General features: G+C 46.3%; 1 protein-coding gene across 1 annotated transcript; it reads right to left on the bottom strand.

The window, feature by feature from the left end:
* Positions 1–15257: 15257 nt before the first annotated feature.
* On the bottom strand, positions 15258–19801 carry LOC140134028 (uncharacterized). The gene is made up of 3 exons (XM_072154692.1): positions 19039–19801; positions 15992–17432; positions 15258–15558 (listed from the first exon to the last, which is right to left on the bottom strand). The coding sequence occupies exons 1-2, from the start codon at positions 19787–19789 to the stop codon at positions 16159–16161; spliced, it is 2025 nt and encodes a 674-aa protein (XP_072010793.1). The 5' UTR covers positions 19790–19801; the 3' UTR covers positions 15258–15558; positions 15992–16158.
* Between the last annotated feature and the right edge of the window lie 1681 nt (positions 19802–21482).

Below are 21482 nucleotides of genomic sequence, written 5' to 3'. Positions count from 1 at the left end.
CCAACCCGTGCTCTTAGATCCGCCAGTGATCTTAGATTAACCTCTACCCTAGTGCGGACCTCCCACTCGCGTCTCCAAGACTTCTCTAGAGCTGCACCAATTCTATGGAATGCTCTGCCCCGGACTATCAGACTAATACCTAACCTCCAAAGTTTCAAACGTGCTCTTGAAACCCATTTCTTTAGGCAAGCCTATAACACTCATTAACTGCATGAAGTTTTAACTCTTCTACTAACCCGTCCTGTGTCGTCCTCCCATCTGTTATCCAGCAACCAACAGGCACCAGACTTCTCTGCAGTCCCATTCACCCTGGACCTGGTATATAAGATGACGGCTGAGTGGTTCAAGCGACAGCAATTCCATTTATTATATTTTGTTCTATTCCCTAAGAAGAATGGCTTGACCATTAAATATTCTTTTACCTCGTGTTACCCCATCATCTTCATAAACCGTAAGCTCTGGCGAGCAGGGACCTCACTCCTGTTCCATACAAATGTTGTGCTCTGTTACATTACATTTGTATTTGTTTCCTATGATTTGTAAAGCGCTACGGAATATGATGGCGCTATATAAATAAAGATTATTATTATTATTATGGAGGCAGTGAACTAGTAGTAGATTAAAGGTGCTGCAGTTAAAACTATGTTAGTTGGATCTTGGGATGGAGCTGGCGCTCCGCTTCCAGGCAAGCTTTCGCCAATCCAAGCCCCTGTCTCTAGGCTACTCCCCAAACAGCACTTCTAAGAACCTTTTGTATAAGATCAAGTGTAGTAGCGTTCTTATAAGTTTGGGATATGGCGGGTGAGGGGAATGTAAGCAGATGCGCAAGAAGCGCTGAAATAATATCGGTAAATGATAAAAGTTTGCCAGTATATTTTGTGGATTACACAGCAGGGTGGCGACAAATTTAACAAGTTTGATGTGGAATGCCCTGTAATAGCTCTTGGGCGGTGTGCCTTTTATCGCCTAGGCTCAGCAGTTTGAGCACCGCCTGCTGTCGCTTAGCGACGGCACTGCTGCTGTGCCTAGAGCTACCGACTGATGGTGCCATGCCCACGGATGGTAATTCGGAGGAGGAGGAGGTGGAGGAGGGGTGGGAGGAGGAGGAGGTATAGTAGGCCTTTGAGACCTGGACCGAGGTAGGCCCCGCAATCCTCTGCGTCGGCAGTATATGACCAGCCCCAGGGTCAGACTCGGTCCCAGACTGAACCAAGTTAAGTGTAGTAGCGTTCTTATAAGTTTGGGATATGGTGGGTGAGGGGAATGTAAACAGATGCGCAAGAAGCGCTGAAATAATATCCGTAAATGGTAAAAGTTTGCCAGTATATTTTGTGGATAACACAGCAGGGTGGCGACAAAGTTAACAACTTTGATGTGGAATCCATGAAAACAACCCAAATTTCTGCCTGACACACCTCGTTTGATAAGGGGACGATGTATGGAGGCAGCTATATGGACGACTTTTGGAGGTAGCAATGGAGACAACGTGTGGAGGCTGCTATGGAGACAATTTAATTTGGATAGTGCCTGTATGTGGCAGTCCAAAAAAGTTTTAAAACCAGAGGAGCAGGTAGGTGGCCCTCCAGAAAAATGAAATAGATTGAGTGCCTGTATGTGGCAGTCCAAAAAAGTTTTCAAACCAGAGGAGCAGGTAGGTGGCCCTCCAGAAAAATGAAATAGATTGAGTGCCTGTATGTGGCAGTCCAAAAAAGTTTTCAAACTAGAGGAGCAGGTAGGTGGCCCTCCAGAAAAATGAAATAGATTGAGTGCCTGTATGTGGCAGTCCAAAAAAGTTTTCAAACCAGAGGAGCAGGTAGGTGGCCCTCCAGAAAAATTGAATAGATTGAGTGCCTGTATGTGGCACTCCCAAAAATTGTTTAAAACAGAGGACCGGGTAGGTGGCCCTCCAGAAAAATTAAATGCATAAAGTACTATAGCTAGAGCCAGTGGGCCCTGTCAAAAAATAGCCAGTTTCCTCTGCTTTAGTGTACAAAGAGGAGGAGAAGGAGGAAAATGAGGAGGAGGAGGAGTGCATAAATTATTCAGGTTGAGCTTCCTTCACCTGGTGGAGATTGGAAATTATGAGAAATCCAGGCTTTATTCATCTTAATAAGCGTCAGCCTGTCAGCGCTGTCAGTCGACAGGCGTGTACGCTTATCGGTGATGATGCCACCAGCTGCACTGAAAACCCGCTCGGACAAGATGCTAGCGGCAGGGCAGGCAAGAACCTCCAAGGCGTACAGCGCCAGTTCGTGCCACATGTCCAGCTTTGAAACCCAGTAGTTGTAGGGAGCTGTGTGATCATTTAGGACGATGGTATGGTCAGCTACGTACTCCCTCACCATCTTTCTGTAAAGATCAGCGCTACTCTGCCGAGACTGGGGACAGGTGACAGTGTCTTGCTGGGGTGACATAAAGCTGGCAAAAGCCTTGTAAAGCGTACCCTTGCCAGTGCTGGACAAGCTGCCTGCTCGCCTACTCTCCCTCGCTACTTGTCCCGCAGAACTACGCACTCTGCCGCTAGCGCTGTCAGAACGGAAATAGTGTTTCAGCTTGTGCACCAGGGCCTGCTGGTATTCATGCATTCTCACACTCCTTTCCTCTCCAGGGATGAGAGTGGAAAGATTTTGCTTGTACCGTGGGTCCAGGAGAGTGAATACCCAGTAATTGGTGCTGGAATAAATTCTTTCAACGCGAGGGTCACGGGATAGGCAGCCTAGCATGAAATCTGCCATATGCGCCAGAGTACCAACGCGTAAGAATTCACTCCCCTCACTGGCCTGACTGTCCATTTCCTCCTCCTCCAACTCCTCTTCTTCTGCCCATACACGCTGAACAGTGAAGGACTGAACAATGGTCCCCTCTTGTGTCTCGCCAACATTCTCTTCCTCCTCATCCTCCTCCACCTCCTCCGATATGCGCTGAGAAACAGACCTAAGGGTGCTTTGGCTATCAACAAGGGAATCTTCTTCCCCCGTCTCTTGTGACGAGCGCAAAGCTTCCGACTTCATGCTGATCAGAGAGTTTTTCAACAGGCCAAGCAGCGGGATGGTGAGGCTGATGATGGCGGCATCGCCACTGACCATCTGTGTTGACTCCTCGAAGTTACTCAGCACCTGACAGATATCAGACATCCACGTCCACTCCTCATTGTAGACTTGAGGAAGCTGACTGACCTGACTACCAGTTCTGGTGGAAGTTGACATCTGGCAGTCTACAATCGCTCTGCGCTGCTGGTAAACTCTGGATAACATGGTTAATGTTGAATTCCACCTCGTGGGCACGTCGTACAACAGTCGGTGAGCGGGCAGTTGGAGGCGGCGCTGCGCTGCCCTGAGAGTGGCAGCATCTGTGCTGGACTTCCTGAAATGCGCACAGATGCGGCGCACCTTCGTGAGCAAATCAGACAGATTGGGGTATGTCTTGAGGAAACGCTGAACTATCAGATTTAACACATGGGCCAGGCATGGCACATGTGTCAGTCTGCCGAGTTGCAGAGCCGTTACCAGGCTACGGCCGTTGTCACCAGGGCCGATTCTAGCATATTTGCTGCCTGAGGCGAATATTAAAATGCTGCCCCCCCCCCCGCGCTCCCTGTTAAGTAAATCCTTAAACTTTATTAACAAGTAACATCCCTACAGACAGCTCCCTGACACTGTGTGACTGACTACAGGATCTGAGAGGCATTAGTGACATCTAGTACCTTATAGATGACAATCTCTTCCATCAGGAGGACTTTATTCCGGGTTCTCCAATCCATGACGTATCACTGCTGAATTCATGGCCAGATACCTTCAGCTCCGTGCAGCATCTCCACCCGGCGTCCCTAAAAATACCACAGTCACTTACAGTATAAAGTCTCCTGGATAACAACACTGTGCTCCTAAATAATATATACCCCTCACAACACAACTGACCGCACGCTACCCCACATATAACACATCCCTTCATTATAAAGGGATAAAATCTTGCCCCACATGTACAGTCCCCTCCCAGCTTAGAAATATACTGTATCCCATATACAGCCCCTGCAGCTAAGTAATATACTGTACCTGCTATATGCCCCCCCCAGCTTAGTACTATACTGTATCCCATATACAGCCCCTGCAGCTTAGTAATATACTGTACCTGATATACAGCCTAGTGATATAGTGATATATAATATATACAGCACCCCCCAGTATAAAATGATTCTGGCCCCATATAATATATACTGAATCCCCCCCCCCCCAGTATAAAATAATTATAGCCCCAAATAATATCTATAGCATCCCCCCCAGTATAAAATATTTATAGCCCCAAATAATATCTATAGCATCCCCCCCAGTATAAAATAATTATAGCCCCAAATAATATCTATAGCATCCCCCCCAGTATAAAATAATTATAGCCCCAAATAATATCTATAGCATCCCCCCCAGTATAAAATAATTATAGCCCCAAATAATATCTATAGCATCCCCCCCAGTATAAAATAATTATAGCCCCAAATAATATCTATAGCATCCCCCCCCAGTATAAAATAATTATAGCCCCAAATAATATCTATAGCATCCCCCCCAGTATAAAATAATTATAGCCCCAAATAATATCTTTGGCATCCCCCCAGTATAAAATAAGTATAGCCCCAAATCCCCAAATAAAATATACAGAACCCCCCCCCCCGCCCCTAGTATAAAATAATTCTGGCCCCATATAATATCTATAGCATCCCCCCAGTATAAAACAATCATAGCCTCAAATAATATATATATAGCATTCCCCCCAGTATAAAATAATCACGGTATAGCCCCAAATAATATAAATATATATTGCATCCCCCCCCCCAGTATAAAATAATTATAGCCCCAAATAAAATTCATAGCATTCCATCATCCCCCCCCCCCCAGTGTAAAATAATTCTGGCCCCATATGATATATATAGCGCCCCCCCCCCCAGTATAAAATAATTATAGCCCCAAATAAAATACATAGCATTCCATCAAGCCCCCCCCCCCAGTATAAAATAATTCTGGCCCCATATGATATATATATAGCGCCCCCCCCCCCACTATTAATTATTAGCCACATTTAATTAATTAAATACATGAAAAATAATAAAAATCATACTCACCTGCAGGCAGCTGCTCCCTCGGCGCGCGGGTCCCGTCCTCATGCGGCTCTTCCGGCAGCCGCGGCTCCGCACAGTGACACAGGCGCGTGACGTCATGACGCCTGTGTCACTGCTTAGAACGGAGCGACGCAGCTGCCGGAAAGGCGCTGCGTCGCTCCGCATATAAATCGCGCCTGTGTCTTAAAGAGACAGGCGCGATTTATTTAGCTGGTGGGCGATTCGGGCGTTAATGGACGCCCGAATCGCCCACTTTAGAGCGGCGAATTTCGCCGCCCTTTACAGGGACCCGCATTCTGCCGCCTAAAGCGAGATTTTCATCTCGCCTCATGGCAGATGCGGCCCTGGTTGTCACACACAACCATGCCTGGCTTCAGGTTCAGCGGTGCCAGCCACAGATCAGTCTGCGCCGTGATGCCCTGTAATAGTTCTTGGGCGGTGTGCCTTTTATCGCCTAGGCTCAGCAGTTTGAGCACCGCCTGCTGTCGCTTAGCGACGGCACTGCTGCTGTGCCTAGAGCTAGCGACTGATGGCGCCATGCCCACGGATGGTAGTTCGGAGGAGGAGGTGGAGGAGGGGTGGGAGGAGGAGGAGGCATAGTATGCCTGAAAGACCTGGACCGAGGTAGGCCCCGCAATCCTCGACGTCGGCAGTATATGACCAGCCGCAGGGTCAGACTCGGTCCCAGCCACCACCAAGTTAACCCAATGTGCCGTCATCGATATATAGTGGCCCTGCCCGGCAGCACTCGTCCACGTGTCCGTGGTCAGGTGGACCTTGTCAGAAACGGCGTTGGTCAGGGCACGGATGATGTTGTCTGACACGTGCTGGTGCAGGGCTGGGACGGCACATCGGGAAAAGTAGTGGCGGCTGGGGACCGAATACCGAGGGGCGGCCGCCGCCATGAGGTTGCGAAAGGCCTCGGTCTCTACTAGCCTATAGGGCAGCATCTCCAGGCTAAGCAATCTGGAAATGTGGACATTAAGGGCTTGGGCATGCGGATGGGTTGCACTATATTTCCGTTTCCGCTCCAGCGTCTGGGGTATGGAGAGCTGAACGCTGGTGGATGCTGTGGAGGATCGTGGAGGCGACGATGGGGTTTTTGTGCCAGGGTCCTGGGCAGGGGGCTGACTATTAGCTGACACAGGGGAAGGAGCAGTGGTGTGCACGGCCGGAGGTGAACGGGCTTGGTGCCACTGAGTGGGGTGTTTAGCATTCATATGCCTGCGCATACTGGTGGTAGTTAAGCTAGTAGTGGTGGAACCCCTGCTGATCCTGGTTTGGCAAAGGTTGCACACCACAGTCCGTCGGTCAACCGGTGTTTCTTTAAAGAACCTCCAGACTTCTGAAAATCTAGCCCTCGCCACGGGAGCTTGACTACGGGCAACATTTGGCGCTGATGCACCTGCTCTTGCCCTGCCTCTCCGTCTGGCCCCACCACTGCCTCTTCCAACCTGTTCTGGTCAAGGACTCTCCTCCGTCTCAGAAGCACTGTGTTCACCCGGCCTCTCAACCCTGCTTGGGTCTGTCACCTCATCATCCTCTGATCCCTCAGTCTGCTCCCCCCTCGGACTTCCTGCCCTGACAACAACTTCACCACTGTCTGACAACCGTGTCTCCTCATCGTCGGACACCTCTTTACACACTTCTTCCACTACGTCAAGAAGGTCATCATCACCCACAGACTGCGACTGGTGGAAAACCTGGGCATCGGAAAATTGCTCAGCAGCAACCGGACAAGTGGTTTGTGACTGTGTGAATGGTCCAGAAAACAGTTCCTCAGAGTATGCCGGTTCAAATGCCAAATTTTCCTGGGAGGGGGCAGACTAGGGGGGGAGGAGGCTGAGGTGCAGGAGCTGGAGGAGTGCCGATTTCGGTGACATGGGTGGACTGCGTGGAAGACTGACTGGTGGACAAATTGCTCGAAGCATTGTCAGCAATCCACGACATCACCTGTTCGCACTGTTCTGGCCTCAACAGTGCTCTACCACGAGTACCAGTAACTTCAGACATGAACCTAGGGAGTGTAGCTCTGCGGTGTTCCCCTGCTCCCTCATCAGCAGGTGGTGTCTCACCCGCCCAGGACCACAGCCTCTGACCCCTGCAGTAGTTGGACGCCCACGTCCCCGCCCTCGTCCTCTACCCCTAGCCCTCGGGTTAAACATTTTGAAAATGAAAGTTATAACTTTAATTTTTTTTTAACTTTTTTTGTGTTTTTTAGTTTTTAAAACCAAACGAAAAGCACACTGCTATGTATGAAAGCACACTGCTATGCCAGATGAGATGACGCTGAGTTATGAAAAAATAAACGTAAAATAAAAAGGAAATGGCAGACTGTGCCTAATTGAAATCCAACCCCTAATAAATTTTCCCACTTCGGTCTTTGCGGTGGATATGTGCGTCACTAAGTGCTAAACACAACGGTCGCAAGTCTCACTACAAATTCCTCACAATATGGTAGTAGATGCACTACATCAAGGACAGCCACCAGCAGATCAACCAGAAATAAAATATATAACGCTATTGTAGGCGTAAGTAAGCCGTTTGGATTCTCCTATGGCTATTTTCTAGCCAAGTATGAAAGCACACTGCTATGCCAGATGAGATGACGCTGAGTTATGAAAAAATAAACGTAAAATAAAAAGTAAATGGCAGACTGTGCCTAATTGAAATCAAACCCCCAATAAATTTTCCCACTTCGGTCTTTGCGATGGATATGTGCGTCACTAAGCGCTAAACACAAAGGTTGCAAGTCTCACTACAAATTCCTCACAATTTGGTAGTAGATGCACTGCAGCAAGGACAGCCACCAGCAGATCAACCAGAAATAAAATATATATAACGCTATTGTAGGCGTAAGTAAGCCGTTTGGATTCTCCTATGGCTATTTTCTAGCCAAGTATGAAAGCACACTGCTATGCCAGATGAGATGACGCTGAGTTATTAAAAAAATAAACGTAAAATAAAAAGAAACTGGCAGACTGTGCCTAATTGAAATCCAACCCCTAATAAATTTTCCCACTTCGGTCTTTGCGATGGATATGTGCGTCACTAAGCGCTAAACACAAAGGTCGCAAGTCTCACTACAAATTCCTCACAATTTGGTAGTAGATGCACTGCAGCAAGGACAGCCACCAGCAGATCAACCAGAAATAAAATATATATAACGCTATTGTAGGCGTAAGTAAGCCGTTTGGATTCTCCTATGGCTATTTTCTAGCCAAGTATGAAAGCACACTGCTATGCCAGATGAGATGACGCTGAGTTATGAAAAAATAAACGTAAAATAAAAAGAAACTGGCAGACTGTGCCTAATTGAAATCAAACCCCTAATAAATTTTCCCACTTTGGTGTTTGAGGTGGATATGTGTGTCACTAAGAGCTAAACACAATGGTAGCAAGTCCCCCTGCAAATTCCTCACAATATGGTACTAGCTGCAAATAAAAAAAAAAAAAAAGTATAACGTTATTGTAGCCCTAAGAAGGGCTGTTGGGTTCTTGTAGAATCACTCCTGCCTAACACTATTCTAATTGAACAGCCTAACGCTTTCCCTGACCAGCAGCAGCTCTCTCCCTAGCGGCATTCAGACACAGAATGATCCGAGCAGCGCAGGCAGGGGCTAGTCTATTCCAGGGTCACCTGATCTGGCCAGCCAACTACTGCTATCGACGTGTAAGGGTACCACGTCATGCTGGGTAGAGTGCAGAGTCTCTGTCTCTGGGTAGAGTGCAGATTGGCTCTGTTTCTGGCCGCCAAAAAGCAAAACGGCGGGAGCTGCCATTTTCTCGAGCGGGCGAAGTATTCGTACGAGCAACGAGCAGTTTCGAGTACGCTAATGCTCGAACGAGCATCAAGCTCGGACGAGTATGTTCGCTCATCTCTAATGAAGACACTTTATAAAAGACTCATGTAACAATTTTTGAAATTCAGGCTCACATTTTCTTCTGTTCACGAAAAAGTTTAGTTTTTTAGCAAAAAATGCACAATTTTGGCCCTTTAAAGGGACTTTAAAGGGCAATTTAAATATATACTATGTATATACACTAATTATGCAATTTATAATTTATCTATTAATTACTGTATATTTATTTCAAAAGTCATTTACCTTACGTGCATATTTCTTCAAATATTAATAGATGTATACTTTTTTCTGTATTGTGACCTTTTTTAACCTGTAGCCATGCAACACATAATGATTGCATATTTAGAGATTCACATATCCACAACATTAATTGACTGATATATTCCATTTCAAATTTGTACGTAACCATACCCTCTAATCTCAATACAACACAATCCTCCATACACCTTCATTTGCATTAGTACACGGTACCTGTTTTCCAAGTAAACTGACTCTGTTACCTAAACAACACACGCGCGGGTGGGTGGACCAAGTGTGTGCCGGTCGGGTCACGTGAGGCGGACACATGAAGGAGGTGGAGGATTGTGTCCGTCTGGCGGGACTTCGGCCGGCGCATGCGCGGGATATCCACACCGCGCGCTCAACTACCGGCCCACCAACGCCAACATCTACACAGGTGAGACCCCTTAACTAACCTCACTATAGAGGTTAAATACAGCACTCTTTAACTACACACATTTACCCCTGAGGAAGCCAGACGGTGGCGGAACACGTGGGGAGCAGAGCCCCTATCCCTAACTATTGGACATGGTGATATTGTCTCATTCATATTACATGGACCGTTTACTGTTTTAGTGCTGCATTTTTTTTAACTGAGAGCATAGAATTTTTATATTCCTAGCGGACCACATATACTACATATGCTCATCGTACATTATACAGCACACTTTGAACACCAATACCAATAGGCACACCAGGGGATAGGTAGCTGCAGCATGCCCTGCAGACATCCCAAACAGGCCATGCTCAGATTTAGGCACATCATGTTTGTGCTTTTTAAGTGTTTTTAAATGTTTGTCCAGTGTGAAATTGCTAATATAAAAATAAACATTTTTTCACTAACAACGTTATACTTTAAATTGTTCATTTTTAGCCATCAGATACAATTCCCCCCTTTTGTCTCTCTATTTTTGAACCATAATATGTTATAGCATCTAGCAGCGAATCAGGACACACTAAAGGTAAAAGTGACATGGGGTGAAAAGATTGGTTCATATTGACCTCATTCTTAATGGGAGCTGTGATTTTTTTATGGTGGAGACTCTTGGGTGCTCTTATACAACAACCTACGTTACCTGAATGTAATCCACTACCCAGCTGATGTTTGCTGTGCGATTTGCCCATCATTTGATGTACATGATAACAAAGCAACATATAACAACAAAAGTAGATGTGGAGCATAGTTTGATCCATTAAATGCTTTCAACCAGATGTTATCTGATGTTTGGTTAATTATCTTGTTCTCCATCCAATGCTCACATACATGATGAGCAAGAAACCCCAAAACTAACTTCCCCCCATACCCACTGAGACACTGACCAGAATGTGGTCACAACTATCTGTAGCACATCTAGGAACATTAACAGTACAGTGTTTCCAGGATTTGAAACTTCTATTATAATATGAAATCATGTTTATGAATTTGGGAAATATTTAAGGCAATTCTGTGCTGAAGCTCCACAAAAGTTATTTCACTATTTAGGAAGACATCTGGATGAGAATGCAACTTTGCATGTTGTTAGGAAAACAGATTGGCTTACCTTTTACAATCACATAAAGACCATAGATATTTTAGATAATCCCTAGGTGAGATATCTTCTCTCTACCTAATTATTTTGCGATGAGATCTATATATGGATATAATTTATACAGGACATCCATATATGTTTTTATATTTTATTAGTCAGAGAAGTTAAGGGAAGGAGCCAGAGGCTACCTTCAGAAGGTCTATGGACGCTAGGCAAACATGCCAGATGCTACCTGTTGGCAGTCCATTTGCAGTGGATGAAGGAGCCAGAGGCTACCTTCAGAAGGTCTGAGGACGCTAGGCAAACATGCCAGATGCTACCATTTGGCAGTCCATTTGCAGTGGTGGAAGAAGCCAGAGGCTACCTTCAGAAGGTCTATGGACGCTAGGCAAACATGCAAGATACTACCTGTTGGCAGTCCATTTGTGGTGGGTGAAGGAGCCAAAGGCTACCTTCAGAAGGTCTATGGACGCTAGGCAAACATGCAAGATACTACCTGTTGGCAGTCCATTTGTGGTGGGTGAAGGAGCCAGAGGCTACCTTTAGAAGGTCTATGGACGCTAGGCAAACATGCTAGATGCTACCTGTTGGCAGTCCATTTGCGGTGGGTGAAGGAACCAGAGGCTATTCTATTCCAATACCTATTTATTGCAGCTCTGGGAAGTGTGGGTAAAGTGGAGGCCACCTTAACAGAGCGCAGCAGAGGAAACAGTGTCTGGAGAATTTAGCCATGTTTCCGCCAGGCCCAGGAAAGCAGTTTCCAAGAAATAAAGAGGTCATGAATATCAGTGACTTTGTTGCATATGGAACGTGCATTCCATAATGCTCTACAGAGAGAGGGTGGAGGAGGTGGTGGAGAGCAGGTCAGGTGGATAGTTTGTAGATTAGAGTAGTCAGAAGAGATGTTGATATCGAGAATTCATTAGTAGGTGGGGGAATATTAGGATAATGGTGGAGATATAAGAATAGGGGGGACGATGATAGTAATTGCTATAAACAGCATTATTTGTGGCCAAGATTAGTGATGTGTTACTTACATAAAGTATGATGTGTTCAAATCCGGTTCAATCCTGGTTTAATTCTGCTCATTGCAGGAAATGCAAGATGCTACACTACCTGCTGGGGGTCCATTTGCGGTGGGTAAGGGTGCCAGAGGCTACCTTCAGAACGTCTCTGCAATTATCCTATGATGGATATACCCAGATGCTGTATTCATGAAGTTGGGCTGGGGAATTCTTATTTCCATCCAGCTAACCCCGTATTTAACTTCTTTATTTAAAGAGCATGTAAATGTTATATACCTTGCCCCTATACAATACATTTGTTTTACATGATACCTTTATAATGAACCCCTCAGATGCTGAAAAACAGCTGTCTCTTCTAGCCTAAACTCTACGGACACATATTGCAGTGAATGATCTGTATAATGAATGACAGAAATCATCAATTGTATTTAAAATCATCAAATGTATCTTTTATTTTATGATGGATCTATCTCCTGCTGTTGATGTTGGTGTTGTGCAGGGACAACCATCATTAATGTTTGGGACAATTTGAAGAGAAGCCAATTAACCTTTCAGTATATTTTTGGGATGTGGGAGGAAACCGGAGTGCCCGGAGGAAACCCACGCAAACACAGGGAGAATATACAAACTCCATGCAGCGCTGTCCATGAACTATCTGGACCCAGATGCTGCAAGGCCACAGTGCTAACCACTGAACCTCTGTGTTGCCCCAGGAAGGATTAGAAGACGTCTTGGTGGAAAATACCACAGGTCTTTATGACTTCTTCATGTGCTACCTTCTTGATTGGGTCTATGCTCTCGCTAATGGTAGAGCCTGATGGTCACTGATGGAGATTTTCATGGACGCTAGGCAAACATACAAGATGATTCCTGATGGCATTCCATTTACGGTGGGTGAAGGAGCCAGAAGCTACCTTCAGAAGGTCTATGGATGCTAGGCAAACATGCAAGATGCTACCTGTTGGCAGTCCATTTTCGGTGGGTGAAGGAGCCAGGGGCTACCTTCAGAAGGTCTATGGACGCTAGGCAAACATGCAAGATGCTACCTGTTGCCAGTCCATTTTCGGTGGGTGAAGGAGCCAGGGGCTACCTTCAGAAGGTCTATGGACGCTAGGCAAACATGCTAGATGCTACCTGTTGGAAGTCCATTTGCGGTGGGTGAAGGAGCCAGAGGCTACCTTCAGAAGGTCTATGGACGCTAGGCAAACATGCTAGATGCTACCTGTTGGCAGTCCATTTTCGGTTGGTGAAGGAGCCAGAAGCTACCTTCAGAAGGTCTATGGACGCTAGGCAAACATGCAAGATGCTACCTGTTGGCAGTCCATTTTCGGTGGGTGAAGGAGCCTGGGGCTACCTTCAGAAGGTCTATGGACGCTAGGCAAACATGCAAGATGCTACCTGTTGGCAGTCCATTTTCGGTGGGTGAAGGAGCCAGGGGCTACCTTCAGAAGGTCTATGGACGCTAGGCAAACATGCAAGATGCTACCTGTTGGCAGTCCATTTTCGGTGGGTGAAGAAGCCAGAGGCTACCTTCAGAAGGTCTATGGATGCTAGGCAAACATGCTAGATGCTACCTGTTGGCAGTCCATTTGCGGTGGGTGAAGGAGCCAGAGGCTACCTTCAGAAGGTCTATGGATGCTAGGCAAACATGCTAGATGCTACCTCTTGGCAGTCCATTTGCGGTGGGTGAAGGAGCCAGAGGCTACCTTCAGAAGGTCTATGGACGCTAGGCAAGCATGCTAGGTGCTACCTTTAGGCAGTCCATTTGCGGTGCGTGAAGGAGCCTGGGGCTACCTTCAGAAGGTATATGGACTCTAGGCAAACATGCTAGATGCTACCTCTTGGCAGTCCATTTGCGGTGGGTGAAGGAGCCAGAGGCTAACTTCAGAAGGTCTATGGACGCTAGGCAAACATGCTAGATGCTACCTGTTGGCAGTCCATTTGTGGTAGGTGAAGGAGCCAGAGGCTACCTTCAGAAGGTCTATGGACGCTAGGCAAACATGCTAGATGCTACCTCTTGGCAGTCCATTTGCGGTGGGTGAAGGAGCCAGAGGCTACCTTCAGAAGGTCTATGGACGCTAGGCAAACATGCCAGATGCTACCTTTAGGCAGTCCATTTGCGGTGGGTGAAGGAGCCAGAGGCTACCTTCAGAAGGTCTATGGACGCTAGGCAAACATGCTAGATGCTACCTTTAGGCAGTCCATTTGCGGTGCGTGAAGGAGCCAGGGGCTACCTTCAGAAGGTATATGGACTCTAGCCAAACATGCTAGATGCTACCTCTTGGCAGTCCATTTGCGGTGGGTGAAGGAGCCAGAGGCTAACTTCAGAAGGTCTATGGATGCTAGGCAAACATGCTAGATGCTACCTGTTGGCAGTCCATTTGTGGTAGGTGAAGGAGCCAGAGGCTACCTTCAGAAGGTCTATGGACGCTAGGCAAACAAGCTAGATGCTACCTCTTGGCAGTCCATTTGCGGTGGGTGAAGGAGCCAGAGGCTACCTTCAGAAGGTCTATGGACGCTAGGCAAACATGCCAGATGCTACCTTTAGGCAGTCCATTTGCGGTGGGTGAAGGAGCCAGAGGCTACCTTCAGAAGGTCTATGGACGCTAGGCAAACATGCTAGATGCTACCTTTAGGCAGTCCATTTGCGGTGCGTGAAGGAGCCAGGGGCTACCTTCAGAAGGTCTATGGACGCTAGGCAAACATGCTAGATGCTACCTATTGGCAGTCCATTTGCGTTGGGTGAAGGAGCCAGAGGCTAACTTCAGAAGGTCTATGGACGCTAGGCAAACATGCTAGATGCTACCTATTGGCAGTCCATTTGCAGTGGGTGAAGGAGCCAGAGGCTAACTTCAGAAGGTCTATGGACGCTAGGAAAACATGCTAGATGCTACCTCTTTGCAGTCCATTTGCGGTGGGTGAAGGAGCCAGAGGCTACCTTCAGAAGGTCTATGGACGCTAGGCACACATGCTAGATGCTACCTATTGGCAGTCCATTTGCGGTGGGTGAAGGAGCCAGAGGCTAACTTCAGAAGGTCTATGGACGCTAGGCAAACATGCTAGATGCTACCTCTTGGCAGTCCATTTGCGGTGGGTGAAGGAGCCAGAGGCTACCTTCAGAAGGTCTATGGACGCTAGGCAAACATGCTAGATGCTACCTATTGGCAGTCCATTTGCGGTGGGTGAAGGAGCCAGAGGCTAACTTCAGAAGGTCTATGGACGCTAGGCAAACATGCTAGATGCTACCTTTAGGCAGTCCATTTGCGGTGTTTGAAGGAGCCAGAGGCTACCTTCAGAAGGTCTATGGATGCTAGGCAAACATGCTAGATGCTACCTATTGGCAGTCCATTTTCGGTGGGTGAAGGAGCCAGAGGCTACCTTCAGAAGGTCTATGGACGCTAGGAAAACATGCTAGATGCTACCTCTTTGCAGTCCATTTGCGGTGGGTGAAGGAGCTAGAGGCTACCTTCAGAAGGTCTATGGACGCTAGGCAAACATGCTAGATGCTATCTATTTGCAGTCCATTTGCGGTGGGTGAAGGAGCCAGAGGCTAACTTCAGAAGGTCTATGGACGCTAGGCAAACATGCTAGATGCTACCTTTAGGCAGTCCATTTGCGGTGTGTGAAGGAGCAAGTTGCTACCTCATGTCAAATCCACGGGGGTGAAGGTGCATGACGCAACCTGCAGGTCAAGCTCGGTAAATGTCACACATTATGGAGGATACAGCGAGGACTTGAACTGGAGCGGTGATCTACAGAAACAACAGAAAATGTGTGTAAGTGATTATGACTAAACATGGAGCTCAGGATACAAATATACATGACACATCATCTTCTACCATACAAATCCAGAGACCTCATAATTGATTTATTGAAGTCTCTGCTCATTCTAGATTTGGGATTTCAGTAGCGGATCCTAAATCACTAGTTTATTCTATGCACATTTATATAGCAATGGCTATGGACACCTATCATTTCCATATTATACATCTTACAGGCAAGAGACTCATCTAACTGATTGTGGTTACCCTCTGCCTGTCAGTGTGTTAAGATAAGGCGGCAGCAGATACTTCTAATGATTAATACACATTAATACACAACCTGAAGAAAAATCATTCATTATATACACATCTTTGCACTGCGCACTACAATGAGAAGAGTAATGGATGTCGTCCTACTACTTACCTGCTCCATTGTAGTTGTGTTGCTTCCACTGATTATACTATACTGGTGGTCAAGCTGCAAGCTACATGGGCCTCTTGATGGTGTTATGGAGGAACTAGGAGATTGGGATGAAGAATTAGGCTGGGAGCAATGGGCCATCCACCACCATTGTCCTTGGATTGTTCTTATTATTGGGATGACCATCTGCTAAAGAGTGTGGCCACCCAGTTCCTGGTGATGACAGGGTGATACTGTGTTGACCATTCTGGACATACAAAGCTGAACTGGTTGAACATATTTTGGTACTTAGATTTTATGTAGTGTGGTGGTTCAGCATAGTCCATAGTATCTTCCACATTGAGGTTAATGGCTTCTGACCTCAGGATCTCTGGTGGTGCCATCTTCCTAGCTTCCACATCTTCCCAGTTTATATCAGAGAAGAATTGATGTTCCCTGATGTCTCCTTTGACTCCAAGGCGATGGAACTGGTCTTTGCACAACAGTCCTTGTAAAATGCTGACTGTGTCAGGAGGAAGAGACTCTGGGAAGTGTGGTTCATGATTGAGGACAGATTGCTCACAATCTCTTGGTCCTTCTCCAGGGAATGGTAACGTTGCTGTCACCAGCCCATAGAGGATAACACCAATGGCAAAATAATCCACGGCTCTTCCATGTGGTAAGCCACAGATTATTTCTGGGGCTGCATATCCTGGCGTCCCCCTACAGTCATCTGTAATCATCTTAGCAACACCTTTCACAGCCAGGCCAAAATCAGTGATTTTGATATGGCCTTCTGTGGTCAGGAGCAGATTTTCTGGCTTTAGATCACGATGAAGAATCCCTTTGCTGTGGAGGAATTCTGCACCACAGACCACTTCTGCTATGATGAATCTTACAGTCGCTGTATCAAGAGGACTGATTTTTACGATAAGATCATACAGGTCCCCTCTAGTGGCCACTTCCATCACATAATAGACAAAGTTAAGGGTGTGGAAGGCGGCCAGCCCATGGATGAGAAATGGGCTAGCATGGGAGAGTTGAAGGATGTGGCGCTCTTCAAAGCTGCTGCCAGCTTCAGTGTAAACCCTTTTATCGATGACCTTGATGGCGACGCGCTCTCTGCGGATCCTATCTGTCGCCAGGTAGACTTGAGCAAAGCCTCCTTGACCCAGTGAGCGGTGGAACGTGAAGGACTCCAGTGATAGGGGCACGGTGGCAGCGGATGCTTGGGCAGAGGTGCCGGCTTCTACCACAGAGGTTTCAGCTGTGGTGTCCTGGTATCCGATGCTCGAAGATGACTGTGCAGACCTGCGGAGCTCCTCTCTGGTAGTAGGGTCAATAGAGCTGGGGTTACGGCGGACATCCTGTGCAGATCTACAAGTATCCATCTTCTTTCTGCAAGATTTTATGGTGTGCTGTTTCCCTTCATCATCCTTCTGGTCTTCTGTATGTGACATACTGGCTGTAAAAAACATATATACATATATCATGTCAGTGGAATGAGACATGGCATATTATCGCGGTAAATAAAACCACATTTTGCAGGGTGTACATTTTAGCAAATAGATTTGTGTCCAATATGTGTCACTATGTATAAATGTAAATTTACTGTCAACCAATCACTGCTTCTTTTAATCAGTGCAGTGTAAACATGGTCTAAACCAATGATGGCGAACCGTTTGGAGACCGAGTGCCCAAACTACAACCAATATCCACTTATTTACCGTGGATTGTCAACATGGCATTTTAAGCAGTAACTTACTGCTACCTGTTCTTCCACATCTTTCAATAGTATCGGCCGCCTGAGGCCACCAATACAGTTGAAAGAAGGAGAGAAAATTCAGTCTCTCATTGTAGCTTCTCTCCAGGGTCTCTCTGTAGAGAAAGAAGGATGAGCTTCAAAGATAATGCAGTTCTGTCAACACCTTCTCACTTTTCCCACAGTTCCAAACAGCCAATGAAGTGTGGCTTAAGTGGCCTGGGAATGCAGGAAGATTTGGTCCTATTTGGTGAACTCTGTCCTGGGACGATTGTCTGAGTGCCCACAGAAATGGCTTTGAGTGTCATCTCTGGCACCTGTGCCAAAGGTTCACAGCCAACAGATTAAATATCCATATGAACTACATACACCGATTGTGCTATGTCAGGGGTCCCAAAACTTTTTACATAGGGGGCCGTTCACTGTCCCCCTCAGACCGTTGGAGGGCCGGACTAACGTTTAAAAATAAATAGCGGTACATGTGACCGCATCCGTAATACACTGGGGCCCCCCTCAATAAATTATTTAATATACTGCACCCCCTTGTGAACTATTTTTATATATTGGCCCAATCAATTAATTAATGGATCAATTTATTATTAAATATACTGGGAGCCCTCTCCATTAATTATCGAATAATGCCCCCCCATTAATTACTAGACTGCCCCTCATAATTAATTATTTCTTATACCCCCCCACCATTAATTATTTCCTATTCTGCCTCTCATAATTAATTATTTCCTATGCTGCCGGTCATAATTAATTATTTCCTATTCTGCCTCTCATAATTAATTATTTCCTGTGCTGCCCCTGATAATTAATTATTTCCCATGCTGTCCCTGATAACTAATTATTTCCTTTGTTTCCCCTGATAATTAATGTTATATATTAAGGCCCCCGGCCGCCACAACCTTTCTCCTGCCGTTTTAGGTATACTCACCTCTCTGCGCTTCTTCTATCATTTTGCTGCGTCCGGTCAGGAAGGGGTGCGCGGCCGTGTGATGACGTCATCACACGGCCGCGCATCCTAGTTCCTGGAGCGATGTGCGCCAGGGTTGTCTTCCGGCCACATCGCTCCAGTAATAGTGCTCGAGCGGCCGTTTCCGGCCGCATCGAGCACTATACAATGACGGGCAGGAGCTTCCTGTCCGGACGGACGGAAGCCCCTGCCCGACAGTCGAAGGCTCCAAGCGTCAGGGGCCGGTTAGAAACGGTCCGCGGGCCGCATGTGGCCCGCGGGCCGTAGTTTGGGGACCCCTGTGCTATGTGCAATAAACACTTCTTTGACATAGAAATAGTAAATTCCTACCTTTGCTGCCGTCCATACTGTCCTCGATGTTGATATGACTGGGTCCAGGGATCTCATTAGACGGTTCCTCATTGACGATATAGGTCCCTCTGTGTTTGAGACCAGCAATCCACCTCCGTGGTCGCCGGAGCAGGGCTAAGAAGCGGTTTCTTGGTCTACCCACAGCTTCTGCCTCTATTTCTTCATCCTCTGAGATTTTATTCTCCAGTTGTTCACCATTTTTGCTGTCCTCATCCAGTTTGCTGTAGTATTGGATGTACACTTCATCCAGGCTGTGGAGCTGCTCCTGTATCTGGTTATATTTTGTCAGGATGACTGGCTCCACCATGTTGCCTGTCTGATGATCCATGTTTTTTCTGACCACCTGGCTGACCCTTAGCAATTTTCTACCTTTGCTGTTGGCCATACTGTCCTCCATGTTGGTATGACTGGGTCCAGGGATCTCATTAGAAGGTTCCTCATTGACGATATAGGTTCCTCTGTGTTTGAGACCAGCAATCCACCTTCGTGGTCTCCGGAGCAGGGCTAAAAAGCGGTTTCTTGGTCTACGCATAGCTTTCTCCAGCTTCTTTGATGCCTGTGGTTGCACTTCTGCATCTGTTTCTTCATCCTCTGAGATTTTATTCTCCAGTTGTTCACCATTTTTGCTGTCCTCATCCTGTTTGCTGTAGTATTGGATGTACACTTCATCCAGGCTGTGGAGCTGCTCCTGGATCTGGTTATATTCTTTCAGGATGACCTGCTCCACCATGTTGCCTGTCTGATGATCCATGTTGTCTCTGACCACCTGGCTGCGTGTGCTGCCTTTTATACCTTAGCCAGGGGGCGGGACTACACTATCTTGCTCCTGATTGGTCAATTTTCAATGGGCGTGGCTATTTTCCTGCCTCCTGATTGGACAGTCAGCTGGAATTGATCTGGCATTATGATGTCATCAGCCATTGTGGGAGATTCTCTGTTATTGTGACATCATCATTCATGTGTTTTACAGTATGGTTACTGCATTTGGATTTATGTATGTGTGTACATACTGTATACACTATGTATATGTTACATGGTATATTAATATTGTGTATGTCCTGGTTTGGTTCCATGCACATCACACACATCACCTTCAGAAGAATACATAGAGAGAATTATCCCCAAATTATCTTCCCCCTTAGGCTGTAATTTATCTCACTATGTAGCCACTGATTAAAGCTATAATGAGAAAGGGGGTAACACACCGAAACTTCACCAGTTCTGGAATAAACTCTTCTTCACTTTTATCTGTTTGCATCTGGAGTTCAGCTTCTTTTTTTTGGATTTTATGGATAGATTAAAGTCAGTAGGTACATGGGAATTTTATACTGTATATTACAAACGCCATTATCTTTATTAAATATAGCAAGTGAACATAGCCTAATATGGCGCTCATTCTAAACACCACATTCTTTCACTATATTTACACCAAACAACTTACCTGCTATAAATACATTGATTATATTATGTATAATGATACAATTGCCCCCACTAGAGAGCAGTAAATCATGATTAATGCAGCTTCTACTGAACTCAATGGAAGCTGGAATGATATAATTGCATTGAGCTAGTGGCACCTGCAGGAAAGTAAGAATGTTTTCTCTAGGAGAAAGTAGATAATGATCAGCGCTGGGCCCCAAAGACATTGCCTGTATAGTAGATACCCTATCTATTATAATCCGCTCTTATGAAAACATCTATCCTGCATATAAAACAAACAAGGGCTGGAAGAACTAAATCTACAGTATCATTGTGCACATAGAAGATGGGCCATTAGCATCAGCTCTTCTGGGGAGCCTGAGACACTGAGAACAATCATATGAATAGGCTGTAATGTACTCTATGGATGGTCAGCCTGCTTCAAGAGGAGAATTTGGACAAATGCTGCTGTTTCTTCATTTTTCCTCTTGCCACTTACTCTATGACCAGGGCCCCTATCCCCACAGAGGGCTCCTGCCACTGCTAGTTATAGTAATCCATGTTGGTAGAACAATTGATGTGGGGGCTAAAATAATTCTTTGCATCGGCTTAAGAAAGATAAAGATATGATTGGTGATGGTAGGGGCATGGCAGGGGTCCTTTATCTACTTGATACAGAAGACACAATGGCATCATTTATTATACAATTTTGACCCACAGTCACATTATATGTAATGCAATATATGAAGGGGATGGCCTGAATCAGGCCGCAACATGAACAACCCCCAAGGGGATCACCCGACTTCCCCCCACCTTAGCGGCACACCTCGCCTTACCTTCAGCCCAGAGGGATCTCAGGGCTCATCGCCGGCATGGGCTGCGGCCTCACCATCACCGCCATATATACCATTGGCAACACCAAATCTTTTACCACAAGACCCTGCATGGGACTGGCGAGCTCACCTTCGCTCTATCCCAACCAAAGGTGATTTGGAGACTCTTTT

Source organism: Engystomops pustulosus, chromosome 5 (assembly GCF_040894005.1).
Source record: "Engystomops pustulosus chromosome 5, aEngPut4.maternal, whole genome shotgun sequence".
In the NCBI taxonomy this organism is placed as follows: Eukaryota; Metazoa; Chordata; class Amphibia; order Anura; family Leptodactylidae; genus Engystomops; species Engystomops pustulosus.
This window is presented reverse-complemented; position numbering and strand designations above follow the sequence as displayed.

Coding starts and splice junctions, on each gene's coding strand:
- LOC140134028 (XM_072154692.1), bottom strand. CDS start 19,789: ATGGTGGAGCAGGTCATCCTGAAAGAATATAACCAGATCCAGGAGCAG. Junction 17,433..19,038: donor CAGTATGGACGGCAGCAAAG/GTAGGAATTTAC, acceptor TGTTTTTTACAG/CCAGTATGTCACATACAGAA.